Raw genomic sequence first — 17,996 nt, forward strand, 5'->3', positions numbered from 1 at the left:
CTTACTCTCTCTTTCTCTCTCCCCCTTCCCTCGCTCTCTCTCTCGCTCTCTCCCTCTGTCAGAGGCCCTATGAGATCCATGCCAGTAACTCAGTGGAGTCTTTAATGCAGCTCTTCAGTACAGTCAGTGTGCAGTACAACTCCACCTGGCCCAAGGATCTGGTCCATCTCATGAGGAAGGTAAGTGGGAAGGGGAAGTGGAAAGGGGAAGGAGAAAGATGAGCGGAGGGGATTTCGACTTTCGATTTATTACAATCCCCATTAGTCGATGCCAATAGCAACAGCTAGTCTTACTGGAGTCCAAGAAGAGCGGCGAGCAGAGGAAAGGAGAGTAAAAGTGAGGAGAGGAGATGAGGGGCAGGAGTGGATAGATGGGCTGCTGTAGAGGGGAGAGTTGTCATGGGAAAGTCTACAGTGGAAAGTCTACAGTGGACTGGAGAGTCGAGTCAGTGGTCAGAAGACATTGGGGGGGGGCTCACAAAAGTAGTTGAGGTGAAAGTGAATGGGGGGAGAGTTTCCTGAGGCCGAGGGGACCAGAGGGAGAGATTTAGAGATATAAGGACGAGGAAAGACAAATGTAGTGGCAGGGAGTCAGAGTAGTGAGGGACTACTCTCTAATCTGTGCGTGTCTGCTCCAGTCAGAGTCAACGAGGCTCCAGGGCGATGGCATCTGTATCTTCCGCTTGGCTGCGGATCGATTACCATGTCTGAACCCCACCTAGACGGACCTAACCAGCCCTCTGGGAGTAATGACTCGTCTGAATTTTCAGAGTGGGAGAGTTTGGAGAGAGATGGTTGACATGGCAACCGAACTCCATCCCAAAATCATTTCTCCTAGGTTTATGTTAAGCTATCCCACGGCGAAACTTAACAGCTGTTCTATTTCAAATAATTCTTTCAATGTCTCCCAAATGGGGATTCACTCCAGAAGATTCACTAACTGAAGAACCAATCACAGCGGCTGTTGGAGAAGCTCTCCTCAGTGCGACTAGATCACTGTCTCCTACTGAACTGTGCTCAGGCGAAACCGTGAGGTTAAAGCTGCAGAACATAGGACCTCAGCTCCTGTCGATAGTGTTGAGTACTGACCGAGAGGAAAGTTTTGCTTAGAGTATAAATAGTTTTCTACTCCTCAGTCTCCGGTGGTAGCTAGCGTCACAAGCAAGCCCCAGGTAGTTGAGCCGTCACTGGTCAACGACCTCAAGCCCGGTGCTGCGTCACAGACCGACATTTCTCCTCCTGGGAAGACAGAGCGCATTTCCAGATGTTTTGCGTGTCTGCTGCACATTCATTAGAGGAGCCATTGATGGATGTAGCGAGGGCAACACACTGGCACCAGGGTTTTTTCGTGGCAGGGAGAGGGCATCACACTGGCACCAGAGTTTTTTCGTGGCAGGGAGAGGGCATCACACTGGCACCAGAGTGGCAAGTAAAGGTCATCACACTGGCACCAGCGTTTTTTCATGGCAGGTAGAGGGCATCACACTGGCACCAGGGTTTTTTCGTGGCAGGTAGAGGGCAATACACTGGCACCAGTGTTTTTTCGTGGCAGGTAGAGGGCAACACACTGGCACCAGGGTTTTTTTCGTGGCAGGTAGAGGGCATCACACTGGCACCAGGGTTTTTTTCGTGGCAGGTAGAGGACATCACACTGGCACCAGGTTTTTTTTGTGGCAGGTAGAGGGCATCACACTGGCACCAGGGTTTTTTCGTGGCAGGTAGAGGGCATCACACTGGCACCAGGGTTTTTTCGCAATGCAAAACCCCCAGCCGACACAGCAGGCTGCGAACCCACCATTTAGTTCTCCCTACAGAGGCCGACAGTGGGGGATGTGGTCTTTCGCTGCTACCGCATCCAGGTCCCATCCACCTGATTCCCCTGGGAAGAAGGGTCACCTGACCTAGGGGTGCGTTCCCAGCAGTAGAGAGGGGCAGCAAACAGGTCACTACATGTTCTGGCCTGTCCCCAAGTGTCCACCGTGCCACAGCTCTCCCTCAGCGCATTCACAAACACCTGAGGCAAAAAGACATGATCATTCACCCCATTCTGGACCTACTTCAACAGCTATCTGAGAAAGTACACGTTTCGTATTCTTACGCTCAAAGTGCTGTCTCGCTCTATTCGTGGAGGCGATGTTACTCAATGCTTATTTTCACATAAGTATTCTGCACGCTCACGGGACGTTTCTCAGGTTTGCCTTTCAAGACACAGCCTGCGAATACCTCGCTGTCCCCTTCGGGCTAGCACTAGCTCCACAAACGTTCAGCAAGTGTGTGGAAGCAGCCCCAACACAGGAAAAAGCGGTATGCGACATGACTTCCCTTTTAACCCATCTCACCGGCCAAACGTTAGCCTATTATCATGGAAGAAGATGACTGAAAATTCGTCATTGGCTTTATTACTCTGATTGGTTAGAGATGACTAAATCGCTGATTACTTTGTTTTGTACAACACCGCTCATTTTGACGTCACCACAAACAACTTCAGTCTCTATTGTATTGCCTTATAATAGCAAGGGTTTGCAGTGGGGGTTGAAGAGTAACTGATTACAGGTACCGTTTTCTTGTAATCAGTTATGTTACAGGCAAAAATATTGTATTCAGATTACATATACTTTTGAAAAACTAGATGATTATTTCTGGGATACTTTTAGATTCAAGATACATTATGACACCTTTCTGTTTTCTCAATGACATTCAATTCAGCATTGGAAAAAGGCACAAATTTAAGTTTCGTAAATACCCTAGATTTTCCTTCATTGTAGATACAATAAACTTATATCAATAGTATTGTATCCCTGACAATGATCTCAATCCTTATCTAATTAAATGTATGCTAATCGGGGTGGCGTCTTTATTTTGGATTGATAAGGCACCTGATCCCTGTACTGTAAGACTGTGGCTGATTTAAGAGTGCCCCCTAAGGTCGATACTACCTAGATTATTGGATCTGATTTTAACATTCAACCTGTTTAGTCACAAGCCATAAGGTTTTTCAATTCAATACGACTTCATTAATCCCTGCGGAGAAATTAGAACGCAATGTAGTGGATACTGTAGAGGTGATAGTGTTTGAGACTTTAATGGAACTAAATGATGTATAGTATAATCTGTGTGTGTGTGTCTTCCAGCTGCTGACGGTGAACCCAGAGCATCGTTTCTCCAGCCTGTCTCACATGCAGACGGCTCCCTACCTCTCTGACATCAACTGGGACGCTGTGTACGAGAAGAAGATAGAGGCTGGCTTTGTCCCTAACGTAAGTATGGACCGTAAATCTATCACATGGGAGCATAGAATGCAGTGTGCTGTGTTTTTACCTTTTTATGGACTGTAAACACTGATTCCCACATACAGTATATAAGATTAACTACATTCTCATCTCTTTCATTTATTCAGACACCTAAACGTACACATGTAGTCTTATACATAACCCAGTCTCTCACACTTGTTACATTCTGTGAAATGTCCAGTATTTGCTTCGCTGTTATTATTTCCAGTATCCCTGCACATTATACATGTGGTACTGGCACTGACCTCGGATATTCATGGGTTGCAATTTGCGTCACAATATTGTTTTGAACGTTCAGTTTAGGACGGATGTTCAACTGAGCATTCTACTCAATGCATCCTCATTGGGCACTGATGAAGATTTGGTCTAAAGTGCATTACTGTGGCTTGAAAACACATTACATTTCAAAAGAAGGCAAATAATTAGTAGGACAACCTTTTGTCATCATTTAAATGGTGGACTTTAGATGGACTTTAGATGCATTATAACGTTAGCTAGCTAGCTAAGATTGAGGGTAGACCTCCAGATTTTAGCTCGTTAACATTAGCATTGCTAGCTATTTTTTATTAACTTTGCTCGCTAATGACAACATTGCCAGCCATCTAAAGTATATTGACAACATGATGATGATGGCAAAGTTGTTTCCTACTAAATATGTGTCTACTTTAGCAATGGCATCGTATTCCCAAGCCCCTATAGTGTAATTTAGACTAAACAGTCATTAGCCCTGGTTCTACTTTTGAGCATCAATACTGCTGTGGTGTCTGTAGAACGTTGATAACAAAGGCAACCGACACGACCGAAGGACAGTTGTGCAACCCATAAATAGCTTCCGCTCTTATTACTGTTACTTTTTTATATTGAATACTGCACTGTTGGCTAGGGCTTGCAAGTTAAGCATTTCACTGTACTGAAATAAATAACTATAATAAGTCTATTGTAGCCAATAAACTATGCTAGTCCATTTTATTCATGCTGTGGAGTCTGTAATATGTTTGTGTGTGTGTCTGGATTTAGGTATATAGTTATTCATTAGTGTACTGTGTGTGTCTTGGTTCCACAGAAGGGCCGTCTGCATTGCGACCCCACCTTTGAGCTGGAGGAGATGATACTAGAATCTCGTCCCCTCCACAAGAAGAAGAAGAGGCTGGCCAAAAACAGGTCACGGGAAGCCAGCAAGGATTCCCAATCTGTGAGTGTCACATCAACCAGTCACTACTGACTACCTGGGTCATGTTAATCAGAATCACTTTATTCGCCAAGTACATTTAACACATACCCAGAATTTGACTTAGGGAATAGGTGCTGCCAGCAATAGACAATGTACAAACAGAATACAGACAAGTCAACCAAATGGAAGGAAACATGGTGAGACTACCTGAATTTGTCCAATTAGAAATGTTCTATGTTGCCCCAAAAAATGTTAAATAGTGCTAGGACAGTGTGGCAGATCTGGTTTACACAGAGGGCAGGGAGGGCAGTCTGTAGCCTCCTCTTCCCCAGTTGTTAATTTTCTCCCTTCATTTCATGAATATCATATCAAGGCCGGTTATTTTTTACATGATTACAGTATTATAAGAAATCCACCTTATCTGTGATTGCGGCCATTATTTAACATGGATTTTAGACAATCCATATGTATGAGCTGTGCCAGGTTTTCATTGGCCAAGCCCCTCATTACGAGCACCACGTTATTAAAGTCGACGTTCGGTGTTATCAAGAGTGATCTCTGGGCGCTGTAAAAGCAGTGAAGCTTGTATCTTCTAACAATAGGCCCCCATCTTACTCCGGGCCTGAGCAGTCTTCTTGTGTGCGAGGGGGCTCAGTTATTACCTAGATGATTAAATTATGAAGCCATCAGTGGTGATGTCATGCCTCCAAGTGCTTTCGGAAATATGAGCTTCTATTTTTGTCCTGTGCCAAACAACCAATTTGAGGGAAAGCACACAAACATATCACTGGGTGTGATTTAAAGGAGGGAAGAAGGGGGTGTTTGTAATCTTTCAGGTCTCACTGGTGATTGATTGAGGTGAGGTTGATCTCGTACTTCATCATTGTCGACCTGTGTGGGTGATGATGATAATGGCTATTCTCTTTCCCGTCACTGCCCTCAGGAGAACGACTACCTACAGGAGTGCCTTGAAGTCGTGCAGTCAGAGTTCATGATCTTCAACCGCGAGAAGTAAGACCACAAACCAAACCCTTCGCCTGGAGACAAATCAAAACATATTAATGTTAAACCTTTGTGGAATGCTTTTTTTAAAAAGTGGTATGCATGAGGCTGAGATACCACCTACATAAGGACTATATCACACCTGACACACACGTGAATAGATATTTATAAATGTTTGTTTCACCTGACCCAAGCATTGTTAGCTCTATAATAATATACTAAGATTATATAAACGCAGAACCAATTACTGAACCTGGGAGACGAATACAAAACATATTAATATTACATCATTCTTAGCTCTGTCGTGCCAGAAATGATTCACACTGCTTTACTTTTTCCACATGTTGTTGTTACAGCCTTAATATAAAATTGATCAAATGTAGATTTTGTGTCACTGATCTACACGCAATACCCCCATAATGTCGAAGTGGAATGTTGTTTGAAGAACATTTTTCAAATTAATAACAAATGTGAAGCTGAAATGTCAATAAGTATTCAACCTCTTTTTTTTTGTGGCAAGCCTTAAGTTCAGGAGTAAAAATGTGCTTAACAAATCACATAGTAAGTTTCATGGACTCATTCTGTGTTCAATTATAGTGGTTCAGTTATAGTGGTTAACATACAATTATCTGTAAGGTCCCTCAATTGAGTATTGCATTTCAAGCACAGATTCAACTGCAAAGACCAGGGAGCTATTTCAATGCCTCAAAGAAGGACACCGATTTTGTAAATTTGTAAAAAAAAGAAAAAAAAAAACAGATGCTGAATATCCATTTGAGCATGGTTAAGTATTAATTCAGCTTACACCCAGTCACTACAAAGATACAGGTGCCGAAGAGGAAGGAAACTGCTCCTTCACTATAAGGTCAATGGTGATTTTAAAACAGTTACAGGGTTTAATTGTTGTGATATGAGAACTGAGGATGGGATCAACAACATTGTAGTTACTCCGCAATACTAACTTAAATGACAGAGTGAAAATAAGGAAGCCTGTTTGCAACAAGGTACTTAAGTAATCCTTCAAAATAAATTGGCAAAGAAATGCACTTTTTTTTCCTGAATACAAAGTGTTATGTTTGGGGCAAATCCAACAACACGTTACTGAGTACCACACTTCATATTTTCAAGTATGGTGGTGGCTGCATCGTGTTGTCATCAGCAAGTACTAGGGAGTTTTTTAAATTTTTATTAATTTTATTTTTGTACCCCTTTTTTCTCCCCAATTTCGTTATATCCAATTGTTTAGTAGCTACTATCTTGTCTCATTGTTACAACTCCCGTACGGGCTCGGGAGAGACGAAGGTTGAAAGTCATGCGGCCTCCGATACACAACCCAACCAAGCCGCACTGCTTCTTCTTAACACAGCGCACATCCAGCCCGGAAGCCAGCCGCACCAATGTGTCGGAGGAAACTCCGTGCACCTGGCAACCTTGGTTAGCGTGCACTGCGCCCGGCCCGCCACAGGAGTCGCTGGTGCGCGAACCCAGGGTCTCTGGTTGCACAGCTGGCACTGCAGTACAGCGCCCTTAACCACTGCGCCACCCGGGAGGCCCTGTACTAGGGAGTTTTTATTAGGATAATCCTAGAGGAAAACCTGGTAAACCAGTCTGCTTTTCAACAGCAACTGAGAGACAAATCCACCTTTCAGTAGGACACTAACTTAAAACACAAAGTCCAATCTACACTGAAGTTGCTTACCAAAACAACATTGAATAGCAATGATCAACAATCAACTTGACACAGCTTGAAGAATTTTATAAAGAATAATGGGGAAATATTGTACAATCCAGGTGTGCAAAGCTCTTAGACATACCCAAAAAGACTCCTACAAAGTATTGACTCGGGTGTGAATGGTAATGTGTGTCGATGGGTGAGAAAGAAAATCTATGCAATAAATGTTTTAACTCAGTCTGTAACACATCAAAATTTGTAATGAATCAAGAAAGTATGAATACTTTCTGAAGGCACTGTATATGAGGCCTCCCACTCCTCTTTATATTCTGGTTAGGGCCAGTTTGCACTGTTATGTGAAGAGAGTAGTACACAGCGTTGTACAAGATCTTCCTTTTCTTGGCAATTTCTCACATGGAATAGCCTTCATTTCTCAGAACAAGAATAGACTGACAAGTTTCAAAGTGCTTTGTTTCTGGTCGTTTTGAGCCTGTAATCGAACCCACAAATGCTGATGCTCCAGCTACTAAACTAGTCTAAAGAAGGCCAGTTTTATTGCTTCTTTATTCAGCACAACAGTTTTCTGCTGTGCTAACATAATTGCCAAAGGGTTTTCTAATGATCCCTTAGCCTTTTAAAATGATAAACTTGGATCAGCTAACACAACGTGCTATTGGAACACAGGAGTGATGGTTGCTGATAATGGGCCTCTGTACGACTATGTAGATATTCCATAAAATATCAGCTGTTTCCAGCTACATAAGTAATTTACAACATTTACAATGTCTACACTGCATTTCTGATGGGAAAGGCGGCGGGTGGAAAGCCACAAGCTCCAAGGGGGGACAATTGTAGTTGCCACTAACCTTAGCGGGGTTGGGCAACAAGGTAACCTAGGGGGGAAAAGCCCTAGGGAAACTGTAGGCACGTATAGCTCACCCACTCACTTTGCGGATGTAAGGGAGACCAGTAAAGGGGTCGTAAAGAAGAGACATACAGTTGAAGTCGGAAGTTTACATGCACTTAGGATGGAGTCATTAAAACTCGTTTTTCAACCACTCCACACATTTCTTGTTAACAAACTAGTCAAGTCGGTTAGGACATGTACTTTGTGCATGACACAAGTCATTTTTCCTACAATTGTTTACATAAAGATTATTTCACTTAAAATTCACTATCACAATTCCAGTGGGTCAGAAGTTTACAGACACTAAGTTGACTGTGCCTTTAAACAGATTGGAAAATCCCAGAAAATGATGCCATGGCTTTAGAAGATTCTGATTGGCTAATTGACATCATTTGAGTCAATTGGAGATGTACCTGTAGATGTATTTCAAGGTCTACCTTCAAACTCAGTGTCTCTTTGCTTGACGTCATGGGAAAATCAAAAGAAATCAGCCAAGACCTCAGAAAACAATTGCAGATCTCCACAAGTCTGGTTCATCCTTGGGAGTAATGCCCAAACTCCTGAAGTTAGTATGCAAGGATATAAACACCATGGGACCATGCAGCTGTCATACTGCTCAGGAAGGAGACGCGTTCTGTCTCCGAGAGATGAATGTCCAATTTGTAAGTCGCTCTGGATAAGAGCCTCTGCTAAATGACTTAAATGTAATGTTAAATGTAATGTACTTTGGTGTGAAAAGTGCAAATCGATCCCAGAACAACAGCAAAGGACCTTGTGAAGATGCTGGAAGAAACGGGTACAAAAGTATCTATATCCACAGTAAAACGAGTCCTATATCAACATAACCTGAAAGGCTGCTCAGCAAGGAAGAAGCCACTGCTCCATTACCACCATAAAAAAAGCCAGAATAAGGTTTGCAACTGCACATGGGGATGAAAATCGTACTTTTGTCCTCTGGTCTGATGGAACAAAAATAGAACTGTTTGGCCATACTGACCATTGTTATGTTTAGAGGTAAAAGGGGGAGGCTTACAAGTCGAAGAACACCATCCCAACCGTGAAGCACGGGGGTGGCAGCATCATGTTGTGGAGGTGCTTTGCTGCAGGAGGGACTGGTGCACTTCATAAAATAGATGGCATCCTGAGGGAGGAAATTATGTGGATATATTAAAGCAACATCTCAAGACATCAGTCAGGAAGTTAAAGTTTGGTCGCAAATGGGTCTTCCAAAAGCACAATGACACCAAGCATACTTCCAAAGTTGTGGCAAAATGTCTTAAGGACAACAGTCAAGGTATTGGAGTGGCCATCACAAAGCCTTGACCTCAATCGTATCGAACATTTGTGGGCAGAACTGAAAAAGGGTGTGCGAGCAAGGAGGCCTACAAACCTGACACGGTTACACCAGCTCTGCCAGGAGGAATGGGCCAAAATTCACCCAAACGTTTGACCCAAGTTAAACAATTTAAAGGCAATGCTACCAAATACTAATTGAGTGTATGTAAACTTCTGACCCACTGGAAATGCGATGAAAGAAATGGAAGCTGAAATAAATCATTCTCTCTACTATTATTCTGACATTTCACATTCTTAAAATAAAGTGGTGATCCTAAGACAAGGAATTTTTACTAGGATTAAATGTCAGGAATTGTGAAAAACTGAGTTTAAATGTATGTAAACTTCTGACTTCAACTGAATTTCAACAATACACTTTCCTGCGGCACAAAAGGCTATGAAAGCCTCAAGCACAAGAGATTCCCTTGCCAGGAGTAAAAGCTTGGTAACTGGTCGTATGCAAGGCACCCCCTTCATAAAACAACATACCGTGGGGTGTTTTCCCACCATGTTCTTGTTGAAGGTTATATGACAGGCCAGGATAGCGGCTAGGTAGACCTTAACAGTGAAAAAAAAGCTTCCCCTCTGTCTAAAAGGTCCAGCAGAAAGCATAAAACCTTGGATACAGAGTATTGGTAAGGAATTGTCTATTTTTGGTCAAACCACTTCTCTAAAGTCTATATACAGTGTGTGCAAATGAGGTAGGATAAGGGAGGTAAGGCAATAAATAGGCCATAGTGGCAAAATAATTACAATATAGCAATTAAACACTGGAGTGATAGATGTGCAGAAGATGAATGTGAAGGTAGAGATATTGGGGTGCAAAGGAGCAAAATAAATAAATTACAATATGGGGATGAGGTAGTTGGATGGGCTATTTACAGATGGGCTTAGTACAGGTGCAGTGATCTATGAGTTGCTCTGACAGCTGGTGCTTAAAGTTTAGTAAAGGAGATATGAGTCTCCAGCTTCAGTGATTTTTGCAGTTCGTTCCAGTCATTGGCAGCAGAGAACTGGAAGGAAAGGCAACCAAAGGAGGAATTGGCTTTTGGGGTGACCAGTGAAATATACCTGCTGGAGCATGTGCTACGGGTGGGTGCTGCTATGGTGGCCAGTGAGCTGAGATAAGGTGGGGCTTTACCTAGCAAAGACTTATATATGACCTATGGATATAGTTACCCAGCATATGGTTGCTCCACATAGGCAAGGGTGTGCCGATGCTGAAGCAGGGGCCGGGGCCGGGGCCTTGCTCGGTACCCCTTGGGCTGAGCTTGCAGGCTCCATGGCTACAAAAACAGCTAATCCAAGAACAAAGTGAAAAGTAACTAGTGTTCGGCCACTTGGGCAAGTAGCCTAGCTAGTTAACACAGTGATAGCAGGAGAAGCTAATATTTTACCAATGTCAATGTACCTAGTGTTTGCCATTTGGGCTAGTAGCCTAACTAGTAAGCACAAAGTTAGCTAAAGGAAGCTAGCACCTTGTTGGTCTTACGAAGAACAAAAGCATGTCTCTTGACCGATAAGCAGAAAAGCTAGGACGGTTGGTTTAGTCAACGTGGCATCGGAGTGAGTTGAACTAAATGAGAGAGCGAGCTTCCAGGTAGAAAAACAATCGGTAGGATAGGTAGCCTTACAGCGAGCAAGCCTGGTTAGCTCAGCCTTGCAGGTGAGCTAGCTAAGGCTCAGCATCTAGCCTTGTGATGTTAGCTACAACAGGAGATGAGGGAAGAAAAGCAGTGAAGCTAATTCTTACCCTAAGTAAAAATCCTTTCAGTAAATTTACCCAACACAAAATACGAGAGCTGACAACCCTGCGCTCGGCATCATAACCTTGACGGCACACATGTGAATAGTTAAATAGGAAAACAGGTCAAGTCGTGCTGAGGAGAGATGGATATAACTCTTCTGAGAATAAGAGAGGTGAGAATGATTGGGGCGGGCGAGTGGCTCTTTAGTATGAGGGGAGCGGCTCCCTCATTCGCCACTCGACATGTCTATCTCTGACAGACGTGTACATTTGGTTCTTCAAGCTCCTTAGAGATTCTGGTGAATCCCACTTGTGAGATATTTAAACTAACAACTGAAAGAGAACCCCAGGGTCTAATGAAAAGCTTATTAACATTAAAATCATTGTTAACTTATATAATCTTATCATAGAGCTATGACCATTATTTGCAATGGTATCTATTCCTTATAGAACAGTGATGCAATATGTCGTCATCATATCAAGGGTTAAAGCGTGGTAGAATGAATTAGCCTCATATTAGTGTTCTGTTTCTGCCATTTTTAAGTTTTATGATGAATAACTGTTTATATACTGCATCCTTCCTGACCATGTAGCTTCCAGTGACACTGACATTCCTCTATTAGTGCTGAGCGATTAACCCATTTTTTATTTAAACTTTCTTACTAAACAATTAATTCACCGACGTTGGTTCAATTCCATTGTTATTTTTTTTCTCTAGAGAGAAATCAAATAATTAATGAGAGAAATCAAGTCAAGAACTGTGGGACGCTGGGCTGAAGAGCAATTTGGTTTTCATTAAGCAAATATTCAACCTAGTTCAGCGCAGAAACGTGGTAATTGACTACAATTAACATAATCCATTGCACCTGTTCTTTCTGTCTCAGACAGATACACTTTTATGCCTGCTACTTCAGGTTAGATCCACATAGACCGCATTAGAGAGGAATGTACAGTACACAACACAATGATGAGGGATAGAGACAATTTGTGAAAGTATGCCTTATCTATTTTGAAGAACTAGTAAAAGGATTTAGCGAGAAAGCTCTGCAGCATACTCAGTCGGACTAGCCAAGCTAAATAGGATGACTAAAGACAGTACAGTATGGGGAGCACAGAGAACATTAGATGGTCTGCCTTCTACTGCCTGAGCTGAGATGAGATGATGACTTTAAGGAATGCCAAGCAGTACAGTATAAATAACTAAAATATATTATTATTTCATAGTAATTTCCTATTTATGTCTACTTAATGTGGATTTGACAGAGAATGGAATATTTTCAATGTTTTGGCAATTGAATGTTAACTAATTTCCATTCAAAAGCAAAAGATAAATCAATAAATAAAAGCTAAAATCATTGTGTCATTATAAAAATAAAAAAAATAAAGTTATTATTTTTTAAATAATTAAACCAAAACCAAACTGACCTCAAAAACCACCAAGTATTCTGCAAAGTGGTCATCAAAATATATTTTGATTTGTTTAACACATTTTTGGTTACTACATGATTCCATATGTGTTATTTCACCATTTTGATGTCTTCACTATTATTCTATAATGTAAATAGTAAAAATAAATGAAAACCCTGGAATAAGTAGGTGTGTCCAAACTTTTGACTGGTACTGTATGTTACATGGATTTATTAGACTTTTTAAAATGGCTTGTGGGCTATGTGTGGAAGCCAGGAGATGCTAAATGTGTTTATGTTAATTAATGGTCAATTACCTTGAGACCGACAGTTATTTGCTTGACAATCACCGGCTGATGAAATTTTGTAACCGCCACAGCCCTATGTGGGACTGCTCTGTGATCATGAGGGAGAGAATATTGGTTCAGCCCTGATCTAAATTAATACCCCATTCATTATTTACCAGTGTCTGAGATTTCAGCATAATTTGGAATTCTTCCTGCATGGCAAATGGAGTTTCTTTATTGCTGTAATTAATGGAGCTTGAGTTCTATTTTTACTACTTGGGCATCATTTCTGAACAGAGAGTATATCATAGTCTTTAGACTCCCACTATGTATTTTAATCACAAATGGGCTTTTCTCTCTATTCCGTGTGTGTGTGTGTGTGTGTGTGTGTGCGTTGATGCGTGTGTCTGCATCTCTCTCTCAGGTTGAAAAAGAGTCAGGAGGAGGGTGCAGAGGGAGGGGAGTGTGAAGGAGCTGCCGAGGGGGGTGATGATGGTGATGGAGACGGATCCGAAGAGGCTGAGGGAGGCACAGAGGATGAGGATCCCGAACCCGAACCTGAGTCCTCCTCCAAACTGAGCATGTGCGGCTCGGTCTGCTCCTCTCCTGGAAGCTCCTAGCACCGCACCGCCACCTGGTGGTCTCACAGGCCTGTGTGTGTGTGTGTGTGTAACCATGCCTATAGATACTTTAACCTCTCCTATGTAGCCATGATGACTGTGGGAACAGGGACGCACAGCAGGACACAAAATGGCTCCCCTATTTCGTCTTCTGTAGCATCCATCGTTAAGGCATGAATGGGACTGCAGGTTCCAGAGCGGTCCTGCCCTCCGCGCCCCTAGAGTAAGCGCTAACTCTCTTCTATGCAACGTACAGTATAGCATGAAGGTAAGGTATCATTACGAGAGGGGATAACAAGCAGCAGTAGCCGCAGACACAGTATATGAGCCTGATGACATACAGAGCAATAGGAGCCAGGTTTAAGAGTGTAAGATATTTTTTTAGCAGAGTCTCCCTGCTCTTTCAACCTCGACTAGATGTAGCTCCCACTGCAAGCTCACATGCTGAATTATTCAAATAGAGTTAGGCACTCTTTGTTTTCTTTGCCTGTGTAGCTCTTTCAATCCCTCTCATTCTCTCTGTGCACCCTATTCGGAACTACAATAGTACTGTTGGGTTACCTTCCCCAAATGCCTTTCATTTCAATGATAATATATAATTGTATCACAATGCCAATATACAGTGTAGTGCACATAGAAATAGGATTACTATTATATTACTATGTTCTATGTGATTCTATTTCTAAGGTAGTGCAGTGGATAGAGACTTTAAGAGGTTAATTAATACTGTTTCCAGTCGCAGAGAGTGAGCCTTATTAGCATATAATACTGTATGGGCCATTAAGTATAAGGAGGTTTTGCAAGTGTAAATAAATCACTAGTTCAATACTGTAAAACCACTTTAAATGGTCTTGATTGTTAATCAATAGCCATTCATCACACGTAATTATATCTACATTATGCATCAGCATGCCAGTTTGATTTTCCTACAGCGATTACGCTCCTCCACCAAAACATATTCCCCTACGGTGTTCGATTTCCAAAGGCCCTAAGTACAACTGCGGTGTAAATGGAAGGTTTCCCTCACCATCGATCTCTGTGACTGTTGCCAAGATGCTGTTCTTCTCACACTGTTCCATTGTGGGCTACATGCTCGTACTTCTTTAGTTTTTACCTGTTAAACACAAACCTTGTCACTAACAGGGGATCAGTCGTTCTAGTCATTCTATTTCTATGGATCAGAAATGATCAACTTCTTTTGAATAGCTACATTATCCTTTAATAGACAACAATAGCTATAACCTAGTGGAATTTGACAATTGTCTCATATGATTGTCTTGATCATTTCATATAGAAAGTTATCATTGGGCAGTGTTTTGAGTTGTGTAGTTGAAACTTTAACCTAGTAGAGAGAGTGGTACATTTAAGGTGGTGCCATTTACTCTCAGCATGGGCATCTGGGAACATGTAGCATAGTCCGCCTTAAAACCCTAAGGCCTAACAAAGTAACACGTGTAAATAGACTAGCCTAACTCTCCACAGTTTTATGTGGGACTTCATACTAAATTAACGTAAATGTTACTAAATTAAGAGTTGTATGAAGCCAAATCTTCATACATTGTTGTACTGATCTTATTTCCAAGTGTGCAGGCACAACTTGTAGGCACATATGCCAAAGCTTTTCTACCATTTGCATAGCCATTTCTTAGGAACTGTGTGAATGTATGTTTCCTCTCTGTTGTGCATAGAACCACTAGAACCACTGTTCCTTCAGCAAGTGAAAATACTATCATTTGTATACAACCATTTTATTGTGATTATAGATAAATGAATATTTTTTGGGAGGAATTAAATAGTATTTAATTATATAATAAAAAATCAAGATGCCTCTTAAAGGTGAGGTGGGAAAAATGCAGTTTTCCTATAAAAATAAGCGCATTAACTACAACGATAGTGTCTCGAACCCTGCATGTACCTCAATTCAAGGTTTTATTCTCATTTTGTAGGTGAGCCAAATGCTAGGGTTTGCATGGCTTACAGTATGTGCACATGCAAGCTTCGGCCATAGAGATGGATAGAGATCTTTACTTGGCAATAATCGTTTTTTTCATGGACATTGCTATTGAGGGCTTCCTCAATTTTAAAGTAGTCAACTGGGTGGGGATTCCTATGCTTGGGAGCAATAAGTTAATAATCAGAGCATATGCTTCTACTTCAAATTGGATTACCTGGTTGGTAAATGGCTTTAATTAAACTGTGTCAATGCCATTAGTGGCCACAAAAAATACATTACACACAAGATTTTGTTCAGAACTCCTGCACTGCAGGTGGTGGTAAATCACCAATATAAGCTGTTTGCATTTTTCAAACACAAAAGAAGAAGAAATTTGACCACTTCAATGGCGATGCCCATGCTCTCAGACGCTATAATGGGATAGATACCAAGATGAGTCGTCTAACTAAGTCTATGGCAGTAGCATACCTTGACTTTCGCCTCGTCCAATCAGTGTAGCCCTGCCCTGTTTGCCTGTCGATGTGATGTCTAGATTTACTAAAAACAAGATTTACAACCTCCTACAACTGTACAAATAATTTATTCCCAGTGTTATATGGATGGTATAATATTTTAGATTGTATGCGGTAACTTCTGACATCCCGTAGTTTGTCTTAAGAATATGTTCAAGTGCACAGGCTTTTCCTTCCTTAAATGGATGTTTTAATAAGTCAGTAATTATGCTCCAATGTGGGTAAGTTAGAGTTTTATGTGCTTAGTTGTGTATATGGAAAAGGTATAAGCCCAAAGGTTTGGGGCAGTGTTTAAGTATGCCCTTAGATGGTCTTGGCTATGTGAAAAGTCTTAAATTGCTGCTAAATAACATACATACATATACAGTACCAGTCAAAATATTTGGACATACCTACTCATTCCAGTGGTTTTCCTTATTTTACTATTTTCTTTATGGTAGAATAATAGTGAAGTAATATAATAGTGATAATAATAATAGTGGATAGTGTAGTCAGAAAAACCATCAAGCACTATGATGAAACTGGCTGTCATGAGGACCGCAGAGGAAAGGAGGACCGAGAGTTACCTCTGCTGAAGAGGATAAGTTCATTAGAGTTAACATTAGAGTTAACTGCACCTCAGATTACAGCCTAAATAAGTGCTTCAACAGACACATCAACATCAACTGTTCAGAGGAGACTGCGTGAATCAGGCCTTCAGGCCTGGTTGAATTGCTGCAAAGAAACCACTACTTAAGGACACCAACAATAAGAACAGACTTACTTGGGCCAAGAAACATGAGCGATGGACTTTAGACCAGTGGAAATCTGTCCTTTGGTCTGATGAGTTAAAATTTGAGATTTTGTGTTCCAACCGGCGTGTTTTTGTGAGAAACAGAGTAGGTGAACAGATGATCTCTGCATGTGTGGTTCCCACAGTGAAGCATGGAGGAGGTGGTGTGACGGTGTGTGGGTGCTTTACTAGTTTAGAATTTTAGAATTCAAAGCACACTTAACCAGCATAGATACCACAGCATTCTGCAGCGATACGCCATCCCATCTGGTTTGCGCTTAGTGGGACTATCATTTGTTTTTCAACAGGACAATGACCCAACACACCTCCAGGTGGTGTAAGGGCTATTTGACCAAGGAGTGTGATGGAGTGCTGCATCAGATTACCTGGCCTCCATAATCACCCAACCAGAACTCAATTGAGATGGTTAGGGATCAGTTGGACCACAGAGTGAAGAAAAGCAGGCAGCAAGTGCTCAGCATATGTGGGAACTCCTTCAAGACTAGATGTCCTGTTGAAAACAAATGATAGTGGGACTAAGCCCAAACCAGATGGGATGGCGTATCGCTGCAGAATGCTGTGGTAGCCATGCTGGTTAAGTGTGCCTTGAAATCTGAATAAATCACAGTGTCACCAGCAAAGCACACCCACACCATCACACCTCCTCCACCATGCTTTACTGTGGGAACCATATATGCAGAGATCATCCGTTCACTCACACCTTGTCTCACAAAGACATGGCGGTTGGAACAAAATATCTCCAGACCAAAGGAAAAATGTCCATCAGTCTAATGTCCATTGCTCATGTTTCTTAGCCCAAGCAAGTCTCTTCTTATTATTGGTGTCCTTTAGTAGTCGTTTCTTTGCAGCAATTTGACAATGAAGGCCTGATTCACAGTCCCCTCTGAACAGTTGATGCTGAGATTTGTCTGTTACTTGAACTGTGTGAAGCATTTATTTGGACTGCAACTTCTGAGGTTGATAACTTTAATGAAACTATCCTCTGCAGCAGAGGTAACTCTGGGTCTTACATTCCTGTGGCGGTCCTCATGAGAGCCAATTTCATCATAGCGTTTGATGGTTTTTGCGACATTTTCCGGATTCACTGACCTTCATGTCTTATCGAAAATGAAGGCTGTCATTTCTCTTTGCTTATTTGAACTGTTCTTGCCATAATATGGACATGGTCTTTTACCAAATAGGGATATCTTCTATATTACCCCCATACGTTGTCACAACACAACTGATTGGCTCAAACTCATTAAGAAGGAAAGAAATTCCACAAATTAACTTTGAAGAATGCACGCCTCTTAATTAAAATG

General features: G+C 41.7%; 1 protein-coding gene across 1 annotated transcript in view; it reads left to right on the top strand.

Moving 5' to 3' along the window:
• Window positions 1-16,409, top strand: part of LOC135510878 (serine/threonine-protein kinase 32C-like) — a 140,714-nt gene extending 124,305 nt beyond the window's left edge. Inside the window, exons 8-12 of the mRNA XM_064932186.1 lie at window positions 63-179; window positions 3,131-3,256; window positions 4,353-4,481; window positions 5,404-5,471; window positions 13,241-16,409. Coding sequence (XP_064788258.1) covers window positions 63-179; window positions 3,131-3,256; window positions 4,353-4,481; window positions 5,404-5,471; window positions 13,241-13,436 — 636 coding nt within the window. The 3' untranslated portion in view covers window positions 13,437-16,409. The remainder of the gene's footprint in view (window positions 1-62; window positions 180-3,130; window positions 3,257-4,352; window positions 4,482-5,403; window positions 5,472-13,240) is intronic.
• The last annotated feature ends 1,587 nt before the right edge of the window (window positions 16,410-17,996 follow it).

The sequence above is a fragment of the Oncorhynchus masou genome, chromosome 23, assembly GCF_036934945.1.
Source record: "Oncorhynchus masou masou isolate Uvic2021 chromosome 23, UVic_Omas_1.1, whole genome shotgun sequence".
Taxonomy (NCBI): Eukaryota; Metazoa; Chordata; class Actinopteri; order Salmoniformes; family Salmonidae; genus Oncorhynchus; species Oncorhynchus masou.